General features: G+C 35.6%; 1 protein-coding gene across 1 annotated transcript in view; it reads right to left on the reverse strand.

Moving 5' to 3' along the window:
• LOC134534735 (dynein axonemal heavy chain 10) overlaps positions 1–21655 on the reverse strand; it is a 426663-nt gene that overhangs the window by 126500 nt on the left and 278508 nt on the right. Inside the window, exons 13-28 of the mRNA XM_063373236.1 lie at positions 18369–18518; positions 18116–18263; positions 17367–17549; positions 16207–16382; positions 14413–14601; positions 13860–14114; positions 12610–12797; positions 10233–10394; positions 8666–8860; positions 8268–8435; positions 7644–7767; positions 6944–7102; positions 6011–6247; positions 5546–5707; positions 691–896; positions 214–537 (exon numbers count right to left, since the gene is read on the reverse strand). Coding sequence (XP_063229306.1) covers positions 214–537; positions 691–896; positions 5546–5707; positions 6011–6247; positions 6944–7102; positions 7644–7767; positions 8268–8435; positions 8666–8860; positions 10233–10394; positions 12610–12797; positions 13860–14114; positions 14413–14601; positions 16207–16382; positions 17367–17549; positions 18116–18263; positions 18369–18518 — 3026 coding nt within the window. The remainder of the gene's footprint in view (positions 1–213; positions 538–690; positions 897–5545; positions 5708–6010; positions 6248–6943; positions 7103–7643; positions 7768–8267; positions 8436–8665; positions 8861–10232; positions 10395–12609; positions 12798–13859; positions 14115–14412; positions 14602–16206; positions 16383–17366; positions 17550–18115; positions 18264–18368; positions 18519–21655) is intronic.

A 21655-nucleotide genomic window follows, 5' to 3' on the forward strand; every position in this document is an offset into this window, starting at 1 on the left:
GCTAAATATTAAGCGAAATACTGCATTTTAAGGGCAATCAACGTCACCTGACAAAAATTGTTAGGTAAAATGTTTTATTTATTTTTCTCACTCCCCCAAATTGTTGAAATTTTCCCCCAACATTTTTTACAATGGCACAACTTGTGCCATGCATCCTCCCAGTGGGTGACCCCGACTGCCTTGGCAGAAGCAAGAACACGAGAAAGAACTCACTGGGAGCCGGCCATTCCCTGCAGGCTCATGGAGTTCTCCTCCAGGACGGGCACAACCTCGTCCAGAGGCCCCAGGATGAACCCGCGGTCCTCGGTGCCCCTGGAGTACTTCTTGACCACGAACTCCATGGAGGTCCACTGGCTCGCAATCTCCTTCACCTGCTGCTCCAGGGTCAGCTCCTTGATGGCGTTGTTGATGATCTGCAGGGCGATGTCCTCGAAGCGGTGCAGCTCCATCGCGAACATGTTCTCCAGCGTGAAGCGGTCGGCCGACATGTCGAAGTGCTGGCCGGTCCGGTTCATCAGCTCTTCCCAGTGGCGAGGCCTGTACAGATATTCAAGGAAATAATTATTCGAATCATTAATGTTTAGCATGCAGAATAATATTTTATAGTATATGCTTGCAAAATAAGCTACTTCTAACAAAACTAGCATTCCACTTTACTTAGCAGCAACAATGACACAACGTGCACATTACCTCAACGCCTCACTCTTCAGCTGAACAAACAAAGGTACGGTTCTCTTGAAATCCTTCATGTTTTCATCGAGAACCTGGCCAACCAGCATCTGTCGAGCATCGGCATGCAACCGACGGAACTCACGCAGGAAGGTGTCAATCCCGTCCTGAAGGGCCTTGGGATTCAGGTTTACCCACAGCGTCTTGGCCCACTCCTCTCGGGCAATCTGCAAAGAACGATGGCAACCGTCACAAACATAATTAGTGGAAAGGTAAAAACACAACAGTTTTAAAAAAAAATTGATCCTGGCTAAAGAATGTACTGTCTTACATAAAAACCCTACTTCTTGAGGAAATATGTTCTTAACCTAAAGCACTCAGTTCGTTAGCCTATGTATTTATTTTTGCTTTCTGCATGCAGCTTTTCCTTTGTTATTCTGTCTCATGTAATGTACTTTTTCTATAATATGCTACTGTTCATTATTTATTTACCAGAATCATGTACTTATGTTTCTTTAGTAAAGATTTCCCCAATAATCAATCGGTCACTATTCTTTAAGGTCTAACATGCTATGCAGATCCACAATAATGTTTCCGTTAATTTCTAAGATAATAAGTAACCTTATGTCATCTCGATCACGTTTCATATACACTTCAGCAAGATAATCAAATAAAAAGAATAGCTATTTTTCCTGGCCTTGTTACGAATGTAAGTTTTTCCTTGTAAATTAAATTTTTTAGCTCATTTATGTTTTTAGATGTTATTATTCATTAAATGGTATGAAATTTATCAAATGGTATAATTTTGTTGAGTCAATTATTTTAAGCGTAAAGTTAGCGATGTTTGTAAGTTAAGTTTTAAAGATGTTTTAAAAGTAAAAGGCTGAAACTTATTTTTTTGGCAAGTTTACACAAGTGGAGCCTGCACTTGATTGGACGGCTTCTAGGAGGAGTTGCGCTAAGAGTGTATTTGTGAACTGTCGCGGCACCTACGATGGCCCATGCTATGGCTGTCTTGGGCGCTGGTACGCACGCAAGTTTCGGTGGCTGTTTTGTTGTGTGCAAGAACGACTCAAGTGGCTGGCCTGTGGTGATGGTGGCTGCCTTGAAGTGAGTTAAGCTGTCAGCTGGAGAGATTCACTAACCGGCTGCAGCACGAGCAGGGACATGTTGTCTGTAGGTGTGTGTGTTGAGGTAGACAAAGGCTTGGGAGCACGAATGCTCAGCCTTGTGGGACGTGAAACAGGTGGCTTCCATTTTAAATAGTTCGTCATTGGTGCCGAAGATGAAGTTTAAGTATGCGAGTTTCGATTCCGCAAATACGAGGCCACGAACTGTAAGTACTGTCTGCTCCAATCTTTTTATGGTGTTGGTCGGCCGGATTTATTAGCGTGGCTATGAATACTCTACTTTGATTATGGAATGAGGAACCCTGATGCCTTCGCAAGCTCCCGGATTTGGACCGCATTTGCAACAATTGTGATTACACTCGTTAAAAGAAGAAAACGGTTGTCCTTTCTAGGAATATACTGTTTAGAAAGTTAGTGGTTAAATTCACCATAGGAGAAAATAATTTTTAAGGGGTCCCAAATAATCTTTTAATGTTTTAGATATTAAAAAAACTATTTAAAAAAGTTGTTTTAGAAATTTTTTTATATATATTTTATCTCTCACCTGTTAACAAATTGTAATTAAGGTTTTTAGGAATGTTATTGGTGTATCCAAATTTATTTATGCAAAATAATTTTAATATAATGGCGCCAGTTAAATTGCGTAGTTTTAAAGTTGGTAATCAATTCTAAAAATGTATATGAAAATTGTTGATGGTATTTTTTTTTTATATTTAATGTTTTTATAATTGTATTGGGGAAGTCCAGTGGAAATGGTAAAATTGTGAATGAAAAATCCAGTTTACATTTTATAAGCTTCAAGCATGAATAGTTGTATGTTTATGGTAGCAAAATAAATTGTCAGTGGAAATGATTTTGCAGTTTTTTGAATTTTACTGTTGGACCAATTCGACAGCATAGCTTTTGGTTAACTTTTTTTTTTTACTGATATTTAAACCAACCCATGGCGAAGGTATTTTGCAAAGTTACCTTTTGGAATTTATTTTGAAATTAATTGAAATTATTTTAAAAATCCTTTGCAGGGTGTTCTGATTGTGTGATCGGCCTCTAAAGCAGAGAACACACGCTTGAACAAAATTAATCTTTGAACTTTTATTTAAAAAAAATTTTTTTTACTCAAAGTTATGAAAACTCACTTTAAAAAGCTTTAAATATTGCCTCCAAAACAAAAAAAAAATTCTTTCCTTTTTTCTTGCTAATTATTATATATCAACCTTTCTCTCTTGCAAAGACATACTAAGAGCTGGAAAATTAGCATCTATTTTTTCCCCAAAATTAGCATCTCTTATTTTATAAATTAGCATCTATTATTGTAAATTAGTACTGTATTTTTAATGCTAACTTATTTAAAACAATAGTTACATTCTAATTATTTGTAAACTAAATACTCATATATACAAATACCTACAAATAACCCTCTAGTTCAGTTTTTTACAAAAAAATTATTTTTTCATGAATTTCTACATTAAAACCACAAAAAATATTTATTGCTTGATTTACATAATAAAATTGGTAGTGCAATATGCTAACAAACTAAAAGCTGCATGTTTAATTTGTAGAATAACACACAAAACCACTGAATTAATGGGATGGTGCTTATATTTTGAAGGTACACATATTGAATACATGTAACTTGCTGCATTACAGAGACATGGTAATATCACGAATCATGATGGTCATGAAAAACTAGTGTCGAGAACAATTCCTAGAAAATCAACACACGGGTCAAGTGTAACATTTGGGGGAACACCAAGGACTTGTAGTACTGCTGTGATCAAGGGCATTGATCCCAGGGAGGAGGGAGGGGAGCCCAGATTGTAATCTCTGAGGGGGTCTGCTTGCGCTTGCAAAATCGCAACTAAGAAATGGGAATAACAAACTTTATCCCACGGGCCCCCCTTCTGGGAATCCTACAGATTTTCGCCCATGGCTGTAATCACTGTTGTGGTTTAATTCACACTCCCCGTACAGCAAAATGCAAGACAGTGCAGTTTTGTTTTAATATTATTGCCAACCATACAACTTTCGTCTGCGAGATGAGTAAATCTGCAGCAAAAATTGGTGGACATGTTGTGTTTGTGTATTAACTGAAGTGCTTAAGTCATATGACAGACATAAATTTAAATAAAGTAATCATAAATGTGCATGTGTTCCAGACAAACTGCAAAGAACAAATATAAGGTGAGTCAGGTAACAAAGTCTACAAGACTGGGTTATTTCTTTCTAAGTGTGAGAAGATATATTTTGTAAAAAAATTCTGAAACTGTCAAAAAATATATAACAGTTATTTGGAATTTTATAAAGAATTTTTATTTACAAATTAATGTATTTTTAACTATATTATCTGAAACATGTATTTATATATGACGTCGTCCGGGCCTGCGGCCCCTTTGAGCCCGATATGACACCGCCCAAACACAATCTCTGTTCAAACCTCCCGCTCGTGTGTGCGTGTGTTGCTAGCCCGGCAAGAGGGCACTTAGATGCAGTGCGCCGCACCCCTAATATATATTAATTAATATTGTAATTCCTTTTCTTTCTTCCCCAAAACAGTGTAACGATGGCTATGCATGTGAGTGTCTTTTAATTAACAAATTCATGATCTTTTGTTATTTAATAAGTCCAAGCACGAACAAGGACGCTCCGTAGCGGGCGACGGAGGAACTAGCATGCAACTCATTTGAACCATGTTTTATTCTTATAAGTAATTATTACAGACGGTCTGGACATGGAAGTAATTTAATAATTTTTGTAAAAGGATTTATGTATTTTCTAATAGTAACCCGGGGCACGCTACAGCTAAGTTGTAACGGTAATTGTGTTCGGCGCGAAGGGGCGCCATGTTGCCTCCCGCAAGCCATGAGCTCAGCCCAGTCTCCTTCTACAGCCGGCCGAGAGCGGACGTCTCTGCAGACACCCCGAGGACATCACCGTTGGTTCACCGATTAATAGGTCTGTAAATTAATTTATCCAAATCGTTTTCTTTTCATCCTCGGGGCCTCTCTCAGTCGGAGAGACTGCATAAGTAATAATTATTTACTCTTCTGAGTTTTTATCTCATCGGTGTATTAAGTAACGGCTTGAGGCGGCCACGTGCGTGGTTCGCCTCCTCACCTAATCTGATTCGTGCCTCGGGCGTTTTATAGTTGTATCAACGGAGGATCGTGTTAAGATGTGTACCGTGAGTAGAATAAAAACCAATTAACTGAGTTACGTGTTTTGCGTTCGGGGGGACCACGTGGGTCCTTAACCTGGTCAGCGGCGTGTGGGACGCCCTGAGAGCCCACTGCGACAATTAGGAGCGTGCCCGACGCTGAGAGCGGGCTTAGTTAGGGACAGGAGCTGCGTTGAACATCTGGAGGGCTAATGTCTCGCCGCACACGGGCCACGTAACGCCCTGAGTTAGAGTCTTTCAGCCGGGTCCACGTGCCCACTCACGTGGTGGCGCCCATTAATTTACACCGATATTCTCACCTCAACACCGGTACGCCCTCATATATAAAATTAGTTAAAGATAGCATTTATGTTGAATATTAGCAAAAAATAGCATCTATAGCATCTTATGTGTAAATTAGCAAAAAAAAATTGCATCCATAGCAAGATGCTAATTTTCCTGGCCCCTTAATCCATAAATAATTTACTACTCACAAAAAAAATCAATTTACTTAATAATTTCTGAATTTCTTATGCTATCATGTACGTTCATTGTAGCAGAGGCACATAATATTCATCTTGTTTAAATTTACCTTTTGTCTAGTGTACAGGTCAAACAGCTTTTCCAAATTCTCCATTTGTGTCAAAGCCTTAAGAAAGTCGGAATAATCTGCTGGTGGTATATCAAATAATACTTCTGCGTTCTGCAGATCTCTCCGTTTGTCATCCAAACGAATAAATTCTGGCTGGTACTCCTGAAATATTAAACGAACAGTTTATTTTTTCCTATAAATATTTTTAAAAAAACTAATCCTGACTTTTAAAAACTGATGTGTATGAGTATAAGAAAAAATATAAATATATTTGAGCTACATACATACAAATAAATATGTTTGTCAGTGAAACAAAATTTTAAAAATACTGAAAAAAGATAATCTTTCAACCCATTTAATGTCATTACTCTCATAAGAATTGAGTTAACAAAGTTTTTAATGACACACTCCACAAATTAATTTTTAAGTTTTTACAGAAGTGCACAATCTTAAAAAAAAACTAACTTTAATCAGCGTAACTCCGCGATCCAGATCGTTCCCCACAGCAACGGGACCTTCTGTGTTGAAGCGTTCAACAAACTCCTTGATGTAGGCGACAAAGTCGCTGATCTCGACCCTGGTCATGGCTGCAAACCGCTCCTTCGTGGGTTCCAGTGAGAACATGCGGGCTAGCGCCAACAGGTACAGGGCTTTCCACTCTTCCTCCAAGCCCGCAGCGAGTTTTTCGTCTTCTTCATCAGCCTGGAAGTTGTAAACAACAAAGTGAAAACAAGTGGCTACCACAACTACAACCAATTTGTTATGGTCACTATTCCATAAATAATTACCCAAGAAACAGGACAGAGAGCATTTTTGAGTTACGCATCAACACAAGACCTACAAAAGTACATTTTCACAAAAACTGAGAACCAGTGGTAATTAAATTTTATAAAGAGTTGAGTAATCCTCTACAAAATAAATCACAAATAATATTCACCCATAGCGTAATTCCCCTGTGTTAAAAAAAAACACATTCATCAAAATTTAGCATGTCAACATCCACTTTAGAAATAATATTTTTAAATTTGTCATTTCCATTCAACGAATCACACGAACACATCATATTATAGTATATATTTTATTTCCAGTACATGCTCATCTGCAACTCTTTTGCAGATTTTCCAAACAATAAATTAATCGTACATTTAATTAAGTTACACAGATGCATCACTAACCAATGTTCCATTAGCAAACCATTTAGACAACATGTGACTCTGCTAAAAATATTACTGCAAATTTGCAACCAACCTTTAAATAGTATAAATAACAGCATTATAACAGATAGAAACAACAATATCAAAACAGAATATTTGGAGAAGAAATAATTCCAATTTTACTCTAACAGATGGTTGTTGTACATATAACTGCTAGAATCAATTAGTAGGAATATTTACTTACATGCACTCCATGCAAGCGAAGTGTGCGATATCTCTCACATATGTCATTGTACGTGAGCTCTGCACTGATCGACATCTTTTGTATCGTAGTGATCGTCTGAAGAACAAACTTGAATGAATTCAGCGCTTCGATGGGCTGCTGTACATCGTCGTAAAGCTCCTATTAAAAAAGCGGTACACAGCGGCATTTACTGGATGAAACAATGAAACGAGAAAGGCACTCACTTTTAAAAGTTAAGGTGAGAATTTTTTAACACATGCTTCAGTGGACATTCAGACATTGACAGTTATAAATTGTATCGTAATAAAACAAAACAAATTCATGTAGCACCAGACCAGCTAACATGTATCAATAATTATTTTGTTAATTTGATAAGACTATTCAGCTATCAAAGGCCAAATGTTTGCAAAAGCAACTGTTAAAAAAAGTCTCACCTCATCTTTAACAGAATTTTATATCGTGAAGATAAAAATACTATTACACAAAAGAACAAAATGCCTGCAAAGGACACATAATTAATAAAACAAACTTTCCATAAAATGAAATGATGCTGGAGGATTAAAATTCGTACTCTTACTATGTTTCAAACTTAACCAGCAAACACATATGCTTTAAGAGGTACAACAAGGGGTATGTATATTACTGAACATCTAGCCAGTACTGCTAGGCTTGCAGCAAAACAAAAAATACCCACTCCTACCTGCATTGTCATTATAAATGCTTCCATCTTTTCTTTAGTGTTAGCAGCGAGGCGCTCAGCCAAGCATTTCTTCCATCCCATACAGTGTTCCTTGATGGAATCGATCAGAGGTACACAGTTCACCCTGAAATATACAAAACATTTCACTAGCTGCCAAAAATTTACTTTAATCGAATGATGGCACAATTTACATGGTTAGTCTAAAAGGCAACAAACAAGTATGACACTGAATCACTCTCAGAACTGGTCAAGCACAGCATATTAGCATTTTGCCAAACCCCTCAATTACTTTGATTCATGACTCACCATGACACTACAGTCTGTTTCAAATAATCCATACTTTGTACTCTAGATTCCAGATTTTTTACTCTACTTCTGACAGTCATTCCTGCCAACAACTGCACTAAATTCAACTTAACCACAGCCTGTCTTACACAACTACCAACTGGCAATGTATAAAAACAATTATTTTCTTAATTTACCATCTTTATGACTGAAAGAATACACTTAGCAAGAATTCAAAAGTGTTCATATTAGTTTGGATTAACTATACTTACTGCTATGCATTTCCCATACTGCCCCTTTCCAAGTTATATTTAAGTTATCAATTGCATAAGCACTTACCTCACACAGCATACATCGTGGAACTTTTCAATTTTTTCTATCGTTTCAATTACTTCTCCAAAATAAGACAACTTCTCGTCATACATGACAAGCGTGGGTTTTTGAGAATCAAACCTATCACAAGCAGCATCCTTGTCAAACGACCACAGAGCTCTGTACTTCTGCCATCTAGAAAGAAAAAATTTGTTGGAAAGATTGAAAAACAAAGGACCCGTTCTGCATTCAATTTATGGACCCACTAACATGGTTAGTGTTAAACAATATTAATCTATAAAATAATCTCAAATTATATGGTAATTACATCTGAAATTGCAAATCTTTAAGGGAAACATGCATTTGGAATAAAATTCTTGTGTGTTAGATGGGAAAAATAACGACAATATAAGAAACATCAATACCTTTGCAAATATTTCAGGATATCCGAAATGAGTTTCTGGACAGAGTCCATAATTTTCACAACCATGTCATTAACCGCTTGAGTTCTGACAACATCTTCCAAAAAAGAAAACACATATAACTCTTCAGAGTCTCTGGATTTGACTGGCGCACATTCCAAACATGTTCCTTTCATCCATCTCGGCAATGACTTCAACCTGTTAAAACACAATAGCTCCTGTTGAGACCATATTTAACAATCATAAATGTGTTCATTTTCTGAACTGAAGAGCAGACTGATTCAAAACGTTAGTCAGCTCCCTGACAACACATAATCATGTATGGCCAATTCGTAAGGACAAGATTATATGGTGAATTGTGATAAAAATGAAATAACAACGCAAAGCATGTCAATACAAACATGTAACACTGAAATGCAAGTTTATACACCATTAAGCTACCGATATAACTAAAACACATTAAATCAATCAGAAATTTGAAGGGGGAAAAAACTCAAATTACAAAAATTTTATGCTGTATTATGGTATACTTATGGGTATAATTTATTTAGCATTTATTTTGTGCCAAAATCTTTGAAATGAATGGATTAGAAAACATAGTGCATTGTTTGATATTGCATCTATAAGAAACATGTATTTACATTAATTATATTGGCACATTTTTTCTAACACACAACAATTTTAATTTATTTGTATTTTTCTGAGCAGTTCTGTTCCCTAATGCTTATTGTTATGATTTTATTACATAAGTGTATCAGGTGTCATCCAAAATTGAGACTATTTTGGTGATCTAAGTATTCATAAATATCTTAGTTTCATATTTGTTGAGTAAAAAACTATTTTTATGAATAAAGACAATGTATAAAAATAAATGCAGTAAGGTCAAAATCTCCTATTTTAAAAACTCAACTGTCCTAAAAATTAAACCAACAAATCATATCCCTACCAATTAGGCAATGTAGAAGTATTTCTCATCTATAGAGAACAGATTTTAAAGTTTTATTTTTTAGATCAATTTTGTTTTTAAAATAGAGGATTTTGGTGTTGTCATTTATATCAATCCTATTTATGTTAAATAATTATTCAAGAAATATGACACCTATATTTTTTTATTTACTCAAAATAGCATAATTTTGATTGAGGTATATGATGAATTTTAATAATAAAATAATTTGTCTCAAGCATGTTTAGCCCAGAACTGCTCAAAGCAATAAAAATTAATCTGCAAGAATCTACATGTTTGAAAAATGTACCGTCAGTAATATGAAAGTAAGGTAATAAAGAGGGATGTTAAAAACAAAGTAAAATTATTTTTATTTCATGCAATATAAATGATACTAATCAAATTTACTGAATTGATTACGGTTTTGTGATATGTTATATTTTGTTAAAATGCTGATTGATTTTATGATTTTAGTAGCATTTTGATACTATTTTATTAACTGCATTGCGGAGTTATATGGTGTATTATAAGCTCTTTGAACCACCGTAAAATCTTATCCCTATTAAATGAATGCCAACCATCAAGTTACACTCTCAGCCTTGTTATAATACACTAATGGGTGCTTACACAAAGAACAAGTTGCGGACAGAACCAACTATGGTGTTGTGTATATCGAGAGGGGTGGGACGAACCACCACTTCTAGATCCGAGAGCAACGTGTCCACTTGGAAGAGTGCAACTTTCCCATTCAAGAAACTGTTGAAGTTCTTAATGTTGACCAGCATCAACCTGCAGACAAAGAAATAGGACACTGTGTTTTAATAAAACCTCTACAAAGACAGACCACACAAAATTGCATAACAATGTAAAAGGGTCATTCAAATATAAACCCTAATTTGGTTTATTCGACTCAAGTAGTGACGTGAGCGACAGAGTGCACCAGGGAATCGGCGGGAGAATGGAGAGGGGATAGGTATGCATACAGCCTTCACACGTCCGTCATTTCAGTATTGCTATGACCTATGAGTAAGCAAAAAGGTACCAGCGTCAGTTGCACAAGCGTTATTCTTTGTTTTCTCACCAACTAAGGTGTGAAATCAAGTGAAATTTTGAAGAGACCCTAGCAAAATTAGGTGATACTACCCAAGTGTTTGATTAGGACCAGAAGTTTTGAAATGATTGTGATAAAGTGGGAAATCAAAGCCATAAATGGCGTATGGAGACCAGTGTCAATAAAGACAAAATTCAGGCCATGTTGAATACCAATGTTTGGTCCATTCAAGTAAGCATTAGGAGGAGAAATACATGAAGACAACTCTGCAGTTGAACAGTACGTACACAATTGGCTACTGGGGCAACCATCTTATTTTTTATTCATGAAGGAATCAATAATCCTCCTATCCAATGGAGAAAATGTATTTCTGTAAAAGGAAACTATGTAGAACAATAAGGCATTTAATTTTTGTTTTCATAAATAACCAACAAATATGTATTAAAAAAATTCCAGTTTATATTTTAATGATCCTTGTACAAGTAAAGATATACTCTGAGTAGGGTTCCCACTCTCTTACTTCTACCAATTTCTCTGAAATTTTCGTTTTCTTTGTCTCACCTGAAACTTTTCCTAGTGAGATACGGATAAAAACTGATACGATCCAATCACTGATACATTTATTTAAACAGATCCAACAACCAATACAAAACCGATTCAATACATCTTTGTAAATAATCACAATGCAAGTCCCCAGAAATTCAATATTTGTAAGTAATAAGTTTATAAAATTCTTTATAAAAGAACTTTGATAGATGATAGATGAAAAAGTATTTTACACCATAAAATTTGTGCACAGCACAATAAATATCATGCATTTGACTAATTAACAAACACAACATTCTATAATACCCTTGAATTACAAAATAAAGTTGGTAAAAAGAAGAAAAAATGGAAGCGACACCTCAACGGACAAAATGGTACTTTTTTTTATTGTATCAATTTATTAACTATTGGTTGGAAATGATCACGCCGTTACATTACTAATTTTTTCCCCTATGTAATGTGCCTAGGTAGCAAAATAATACTTATATTACAGTACACATTATAACCAAAAAAGTTCTTAAAAACATATATAACATTTAAAATATTTTCCTGCAAAATATCCACATTTTGAATTATTATCATTTCCATCAATACTAGATAACCAACCTGCCAGTCTGGAAACAAATAAATATATTTTTTTGATGTTAATGAAACATATAAACAATACATTGAAGTTATCAGGCGAAAGAATGCAGTTATGTATTTGATTTAGCTTTAAATTATACACCATGGTTTTTATGCATATCCCTTACATTTAATTACATACTGTTATTTATACTGATTATTAACAGCACTTGAATTTTTTATTTATAATGTTAACATACAGGTTTTGAGTCATTAGGATACTATAGAATAATTACTGATACATACTGTCTTAAGACATTGTCAATTTCCCTGTGTTTTCCAAGTTTTAAGAAGCCTTTTAAATTCACTGAGAGTTCTCTGTTTTACAGAAAATCCATCTGCAGAAACTCTGGTAGCATAATGATTTCAGGTATGTGCAACCCCTTTTCCCAGAAACCATAAAAAAAATTCAAAATTTTAGCTTAAGTGCATTAACATTACATGATTTCATAGCTGTTTAAAAAATCTGTATTTTGCAAAAAGTTACATTTATTGTATTTTTCTAAACAGTGTAGATTTTTCTTACATTATATTGATAGACTAACATGGTACATTTTTTTTCCATATGAATCACTGACTTTCAAAAGTACAGAAATTGCATTTGCATTGGCCATTCAAATACAGAAAAACACTTCTCACCAACCACAGAAAAAAATTTGTGCAAAACATTAACATAGTGAGTCTAAGTTAAAAAATGGTCAAATGTTTCTGCAAAATACAAATTTATCTAGTCACATTTCATCTATAACACAGAGTATAATGAGGATCTGGTCCGACCATTACCTGACGAGAGTAGTGAAAATTTTATCTTCCCAATAATCATAATACATTTCCATTAGTGGACATGTTCCTGTGTTTGTGTACAACACTAACACTTCCAGCTTCATGAGGACTGGGCCCACACCACCATATATCTTCACCATCTGCATCATTTTCTCATCACGATTTTTTTCCATGTAGGCAAAGAATTCCTTGAAAATAAAGTAACAGATTTCAGTTGATACTTATCTCGGTCACATTTTACTAACTGCCAAAAACTTACTCTGATCGAATGACGGCACAATTTACATGATTCGTATCAATGGCAAAAAAAAAAAAAAAAAAAAACAAGTGCTTCCAGCAGTATGATATTGAATCAATCTCAAAACTGGTCACACATAGCATATTACTTTGACTCGTGACCTATGAACTCTGAACACTACAGTACATTCCATACAATCCAGACATTTTGTACTCAACTTCTGACAGTCATTCCTGCCAACAACTGCACAAAATTCATTTAACCAAAGCCTGTCTTACACAGTGAACTGGCAATGTATAAGAACAACTATGTAGTTTGTTTTATTTTAGCTTCTTGACTGAAAGAAAATACTTAGCAGGATTTCAAAAGTGTTTGTATTAGTTGGAATTAACTATATACACAGGTATGCATTTCCCTCATTGCTCCTTTCTAAGTTAGATTTAAGTTATCAATTGCATTAGCACTACCTCACACAGCATACATCATTGAACTTTTCTATAGTTTCAATTACTTGGTCACTTTGTAACACTTGTTGACCAGGTAATTGATTACTTTATTTACCTGAAAACATTGCCATTAATTATTACAAAAACTGTTGAAAATGAAAGTGGGGGTTGCATTATAGTAGCAAACTTTTATCTTGACACTGGAAGAACTTATTAACAGCTTAGTTCAAAAACTACACACACTGTATATCACAACAATCTTTGCTTTCTGGCTGATTGTTTTTTAACCACATCCATAAAACTCCATTTCTTTCTTAACTGCTACTTGCCGTTTCAAAAAAGGGTTTGTAAATCACCCTACTAACAAAGTATCACCAGAAAAGCTCTATTAATATCATAAAAATTCACTAATTTAAATCATTTATATTTCTACATGATTTCTACTGTGATTTCCACTCCATTAAAAATTTCTCATAACCTCATAATCAAAACGTTTGGGGGGAGTCACATTATTTTCGGGTAAATTCGGTGACGAACAGTTTGCGAAACACCAGAGCGAACATTACCTTACAGTTGGGGCGAACCGGCTCGGAAACAGGTGGGTGGAGGTAGAACAAGTTGAATATCCCGAGAGATTCTATCTGCGCTCGGATATCCTGGGTGACTTTCTGGACCTGCTTCACAAACGAGACTAGGTTCTTGAAGGCTTGCTGGCAGCGTGCCGCATATTCCTTCACTCCCAGAGAGTTCCACGAGAAACGTGTCAGCCCAGACTGGATGTGCTTTTCCACCTCCAGCAAATGATTCCTCAGGAACTGCAACTAATGAAACAGAATGCACATCATTAATGTGTTTTTTTTATTAGTAATTTCTTACGTCGTCGCTCCTGTTTGAATGAATCCCAGCCCCAATTCTGTTTACTGTATTGTTATTGTTGAGGGTTGCTGTGTACTTTTTTATTTGTGCGACTTGGTGCCTTCTTACACCATCCGTTGGACCTTGGGACAGTGCTGCGATCTTTGGACGAAACGGACAGTTACGCATCATCATGGCGTTGGTTCAAATGTTGATGTATGTGCTCGAATATTTTTGAAGATGCTGGTGATGAGACCGGCTCACCTCAGGTATGTTGAGGCTGTCTATCAGCTTGTTGTAGTTGCCGACGAGGGTCTGGCAGGCCACCAGGTCGCTGTTCAGCCGGTCCTTCTGCACGCACAGGTTCCGCACGGCTGCGGGCAGCGGGAACCCGAGCTGCTCCATCAGCTCCGCCTCCGAGATGATGACGGAGACCGCCGGGTCGAAGTTCACCTGCGGGCGACACTGCCTCTGTCCAACGTTCGGTGCCAAACATTTGTGTGAGGACGAGGAAGATGTACTGCCGTTCAAAATGTGTCTGGAACCAGTGTTCCTACAGTATTATTGGTAAGTATTAAAAACAGGTAAGAAAGTAGAACAGAAGAAGCAAATACACAAGTAATTTTCAAAAATAAAAAAAAATTCAACATTTATCATAAATACTATGGATGGGCTGCAAATTCTGAAATACCATAAAAAAAATTAAGAAATATAAATATTTTGTATTCAACAAAAAATAGTATTTGAAGAAAAATAATGGAATAAGGAAAAATAAAAGAATTTAAATACTCAAAACTTCTTCAGTATGCATATTTGTTGACTACAGTGGCTAGGCACCTTCTGTAATCCAATCCAGCATCAGTCAAACCCCTCGCGTTAAGATTTTTTCAGGCATATTCCGACTGTTGACCTTGGCCGCCAAGTCATGAAAATGTGCTGTCTGCGATTTTAGTTCGTTCAGAATTCATTTGACTGATTGTTTTCATTTCAGCAGTGTTTTTCCTGTTTTAATGGGTTATATTTCATATTTTATGACAGTACATTTCCATAATGATTTTTTGAAGAAGACTAATGTTCATATGTAGTTTTCTTTCTCTAGAGAAACAGCTTACTACAATTTTTTAAAAAAAGATTATATCTACTGTTACACTGCAGATGTATTTTTCATTGGAATTTCCACTAAAACTACAAACGTTCAATAGTTCAACAAGATCGCTAATATGATACAGTTGTGGTTCAAACTGTGCTGGATTAAAGGCTTTTACTTACTTAATACATATTCATAACATTCCTCAAAATATAATATTTTTAACTACAACTTAAAATGTGTTGATTGAGAATAATTGATTTGTGAAACACAACTGTGTATGTGGACAGTAACCACAATTAATTACACAAGCACAATACATACAAATGAAGGGAAGTCCCACCAGCTACAGTGTTCTTAAAATGTTTGTTGAGCACTTCAGGCAACATTTGTGACCCAAAAAAAAAACAGAACTTGTGGCTTAACCTAGAGAACTGCATTAAAAAAAAACCACCAATTCTTTCCGTAGAGGCCCGAAAATTTCGCCAATTATTTTGGTGTCAGGCCAAATTCACAGTGCAATGGATAATCTACGAACTTTTACATTCCTATTGGCTGATTTCTCACTCCAGAAGGCCAATGTGATTACTCTCCCTGCTGCTAGCTGACTGGCCCACAGTTGTAGAGGGGAGTGGTGGAACTATTGAGAACTTGTCATCAAAGCAATCTTACTTGTGAACAAACAAATCCGCGAAATTTCTGGTCATTGTATTTCCTCAACTGAATCAGAAACGAGGAACCACATATACTGCAACTATACAAAACGATCGGTATTCACCCATAAATAACCAAGCAGCGTAAAAAAAAATTCTTCCGGACATAACTATTAGAGGCATTGCAGGCTATCAGATGGGTCATGTTTTTTTTTTTGTGAAAATAATTTTCAGACCAGTTGTATGTTAAAACTTTGTAGCATTATCTGTATTTCGCCCACTGAAGTAAACTGACCGTGTGGAAGGGCATCGCGCTACCTGGAAGCGTAGGTTCTCCTCCACGAGCACCACTTCGCTGGCCAGCGAGGGAGGGGAGTCCGACTTCGAAGCCGACAAGAGGCTGGAGGAGGACACCTTCTGCGACAACCGGGCAGCCTTGCCCTTGCCGACCCACTTCATGGCCATTGCCACGCTGCTCATCGTCATCGGCGGAGCTGAAGGACAGGCAAGTGACATGGTACATCTGCAGCACGTAACAGGAAGAAAAAATAAACCAGGTAGGTAGAACTGTGAAAAGTATTTAATCCGCAGAGTTCGGGACCACAGCCATTGCAGAGGCATGATTATATGGTGAATAACAACGGACTTGAAGTCAATACACACAGCCACACACCTGAATGGATGTCAATACACTGCATAACACCTAAATGCAAATCAAAACACAAATTGCAGCAAAATTTACCTCAAATACCTCATTTTGTCAATTAAAATATAGAATTTATTTCATAATTATTTAATTTAGAAGATTTTTAGTTTACAGAAATTTTAGTTAGCAAAATCTTTAGTTTTAAAAAATAATATTTTATGTTTTAGATGCAGTTTTTTGATTAAACGACTCTCCTCTGTATATGTAGTATTATTTTAAGTAAATATTTTACATCTCTTACCATGAATTGTTGAAGCAGTTGTTATATGTAATTGTGTTTACATGGGTTTTAATTTTTAATGACATTATAAGCAGGAACATTATAACAGAGTTCTACTGTAGATGGCAAAAATCCCATTCGAGTAGCATCTCATTTTTCACATTTGTTTCCAAATATTAATCCTTCGCCTGTACATGCATAAAAATCACAGTTGTTATTCGCAGTCGAGGATGACCACAAAAGACATTCTGAAAGGTCTGAAACATCATTTTCGGATAAGAAGCCTCAACCAGAAGCCAAGACACAGTTAATGAGCATTTATGCTAAAACATCAACTTGTTCCCTCTCTTTTTATTAATTTTATACTCGTAGGTGTCCAAGAACCTAACAATATAAATTGTCCTTACATTTTTCTATTTCAAAACTTTATTTTCTTATATAGTCAATATTTAGTTATTATGACTACAATTTATTTTCTGGTTAAGAACACTACATACATACAGACTATCACACCATAAATTTAAATTTTAGTAATTCACGACCACTACTCACCTCCTCGGAGAGACGTCAATGGCGGGAGAGAGGCCACGCTGCTGACCTTTGACCTTCTGCTCCCGGTAGAGCTCCTCTTATCCAGCTGCAGACTGGGGTGCTCTGCTTTCTGAGGAGTCTTTACACGCGCCGATGCCCAAACACTGTCCTTCCGTGTCAGAGCTTTCTGAAATACTTTCACCTCTGAAAATATATCAAAGGAACTGAAGTATGTACTTGTTTGGTAAAAGTAAAAAAAAAGCTTAACTTGCTAAGCAGTCAGTAAATTTACAATTCATGATATGAAACTCTATTGTTTACTAGCCTCAGATTTTTTTTTCCTTTACCTACATGTTATCAAAAAATAAATTTCATGATGAGGTTTGGTGATCTATTGCTGAACTTCTATGAAGACCATAGTACTCTTTAACATATTTCAGAACTTTCTATGCTTAAAAGTTTCATTGTTTGATTATGTAAATGCATCTTGTATTGTACTATTACAAGTTAATCAATGTAACCTAATATCTGGAAGGTACAAAAATGTTTGTATACTTTTTTTTTTAAATATGATCACACACTATAAATTAATTGTGGACAGTACATCCAATAAATTGCAACTATAACAGTCGTAGAGCTGTTCTCAAAGATAAACACACACTAAACAGTGGCCTACTTTTTTATATCTTCCACAGTGTGATATTCAAATACACAGAGTCCCCAAATAACCTGTTACAAATTTGAAACTGAATCTTCTAAAATCAATGTACCTCTTTCTCTGTCATATTTCACAACTTTTAGCACTGGTTTGTTCATGGTAGCATCAATTGCTTTCAGTGCTTGTTTTTTCCAACCATCATATTTTTCTTTTTCAAACGCTTTCATTTGTTTTCCAAGTTTCAGATACCTCACAAATGCCTGAAAAAAATATACATATATTACATATTATTTGTACCACTATATTTACACCATTACATGTAATATAATTTGAAAAATTTCACAAGATAAGTATTATTAACTTACTTCTTCTTTCAGCTTTGAATCTTTAAGTTCTTCAGCATCCTGGAAATCCAGAACTAATTTTTTAAGCTGATTAAAAAGAGCTTGACACCAGAAGATGGCTCCTGCCATTGGAGGATGATTTCTCAACAGCGGAGGAGAAGATTTTCCTTTCTGTGAAATAATTTTCAAATTTATTTATTTTATGTTAATAACTTATTTATTCTGTTATTTATTTATTCAAAATTTTGTGTGGCTCCTCAAAAATGGGAAACATAAAAAAATTACCAGACTGTCTAAAATTTACAACTGCAAGCATTTTATTTTTCATGTGTTCTTTTCACTCCAAGCTAGAATTAACAATCACACACATAGACACAAGCACATATATTCACACAAACACTCACATCCCTTTGGTATGATAATTGGACAACACCATCATCAGAGGGTTGTTTTATTTATTTTTTATCACTTTGACAGTTGTACATAACTGGGTCAACATTTCTCATTCTCATGTATTACTGGCTCAGGGTTGTTCAGGGCATGCTGACCATACATCAAGTAAAGCGGATCCAAACATGCTTCAAGTCTACTTTGAATCCAATGAATCCACAAAATGCTAGTGCCTCCAAATATAAAATACTCTGTACATGAGATCAATACAGAAACAAATTTTACGCGAAAGTCGATAGTCACTATAGAGGGTAGCACTTGTGCTCCCAGGGAACTGTCATGTATATACAAGTTAAATTTGTATTTTTTCTTTGCTTTTAATGTCATGTTTGATTCAGTTTATTTACAAGCTCCATGGTTTTTATGTAGAGTACAATTTATAAAGTTACGGTGAATAAATTTGACATTTCGAAAATAAGTGTTTCAAACAACGCGGAACAACAATCTGAAACTTCGTTGAATGCACTAGTTAAGAAGATTGAAGTTCCGTATGCGAGAATCTAGACGTTGGTAAGAAACTGTAGTTTCCGAAACATCTATCCCTCAAATACCACATAATTATAACATTGAAATAGTGTTTCAGTGATTCTACAAAAGGTAACATCATAATAAGAAGAACTCAGGAACTATGATTCCTAATCTACCACATTTTACGTCAGAATAAGTCTTCAGGAAAACATAAGCTGAAAGAAGTGGTAGTTAAGCCAATACGTCATTAGTAACAACCTGACAGCTACACAAGAACATTCAAGCAGAAGGAAGGAAGGCAGCATCAACCATATACAACCATATACCAATCATACATCCAGAGACCACTACGCGGAAGAAGGAGTGAGGCCTGATGCAGTACAATCCAGCTGCTATTAGACCATGGTGTACAACGCCCCGGTTCCTGTGCTTCGTCGACCCTGGATGCAGTCTTAGGTGGATTCCGAACTACTTGGCGCCATTTGTTATCGAGCCACAGATGATTGAGGCACCGAATACAAATTATATTCATATTTCAGTCAAGTAAGATCTATTGTATAGGTATGTTAGAGACCCAGTTAACATTACGTTCATTTCTTGAGGCGAACAATACCAGTTTATTGTTTTCGAATTATATCATCCTTGAATAATGATAATTTTGAATTAATGATAATTAGCTTGATCGTCAGTTCGTGAAGTACATTTGATTCTTACCAAAATTCAAATAGGATTTGAACTATGAGTCTTGAAAACACTTTAGATTCATTTGCTTTGAATTTTCAGTATAATAATAAATACTATTGAACAGCTTAAGGAGTCGATAACATTTATTTTAATGTAATTATAATTAGATTACTTGAGTAACTGTTGATATTTGTCTTAACTCATAACTTGTGCACCTACCTAGTGGTCTAGCTCTAACATTGTTACCACTCACCAACTCCAGCTAGCTCGAATTAGGTGATGAGTGGAACATACAGTTTGCAGATCACAAAGAAATTAGAAATTTATAAACAATGTTCGATGTATTACCTGTTTTATTTATTTATGTAAAAATCACATTTTATTCCGTACAATAGAGCACACAACAAAAATTTAAACGGTACCTCCAAAAAGGAGAAAAACACGTAAACTTATTACAAATTACATTATATTACCCGGATAAGTTCCGGGCTGCGACGGCTGGACAAAACCCTTTGTCGCTTCGCTGTGGGCTTCGCCTACGACTACGGTCAAAAAATTCAAATTAATTTAAATGTCCGAAAGGAAAAAAAAAGTTCTTAGGCGTCGCCCGGACCGTAGCAGCAAAGTTGTACTTCAAAATAACATTGCTATATGATGCGAGCCATCGCCCGACCACGACCTCTCGGCACGGTGCTCAGACAATGACTGATCTTAAAGCCTTCCTTTCCTTCGTGCGGGCAGTGTCCTGGGCTCGCTGACGTAATTTTCAGCCAATCACGGCGCATGGCAACAAAAGCTTCCACAAAATGCTTACTTCTGTTCCCACAACGCAACGATTTTGTCTCTTTCTCACACTCCCGTGACAGTGACTCACACGCCTAGCGTGTGAAACAAAGCCTCGGTCGTGGAAAAAACGAATGAGAATTACGTCAGCACGGCTTCCCACACAAAGAATATAGCAAAAAAAATTACTTCAAAATTAAACTTATGAAATTTGAAAATAAAAACAATAAACCCGGAGAATTACGTTTACAATAACTTCGAAAAAGAAACAACTTTACATCATTTGAAAACCTAACCTGAAATTTGACAAAAAAAATTATAACAAACGATTATTGCTGGATTGCATGAGGAAGGCTGTAATCTGGGTTGTTACAACATGCCGAGTTTTAGTTCTGAGAAATATAGAATCTCACACATTCAAGTTAGTATTAACATTTGTAAAGACTTCATTAGTCGATATTAGAGTAACATTCATATCAAGATTTGACCTCAGAGCGAATGGTACGAATCAATCGTAGTATAGTTAAATAGTAAGTATGTTAATCTGTAAGATTTAACTAAAGGATATGTTGATCAAATGTAATACCACTTTGAAAGGAAATAAATGTTCATGATTATGCTTCTGACTAATAACGCATTATTTTAAAGGTTAGTAACTATTATTTGCTTTAATAATCTTCTAGTGATTCTTATGGCACCCAAAATAATATCAATGTTGAGAGTTCAAAAGAGTCTGTAGAACTGAGGTAAGGTTCCATTAGCGAACGACATAAGTCCCTTTTGGTCTCAACATCACGTACAATACAATTTATTATGTATGACTTACTTTACATGATTATTTTTATTAAATATGGTTCTAACATTTATATTAGTTTGTGTTAATGTTTTCATGTTCGTAAAGAAGTGTTTTTTTATCATTAGGT

This window comes from Bacillus rossius, chromosome 8, assembly GCF_032445375.1.
Source record: "Bacillus rossius redtenbacheri isolate Brsri chromosome 8, Brsri_v3, whole genome shotgun sequence".
Classification (NCBI taxonomy): Eukaryota; Metazoa; Arthropoda; class Insecta; order Phasmatodea; family Bacillidae; genus Bacillus; species Bacillus rossius.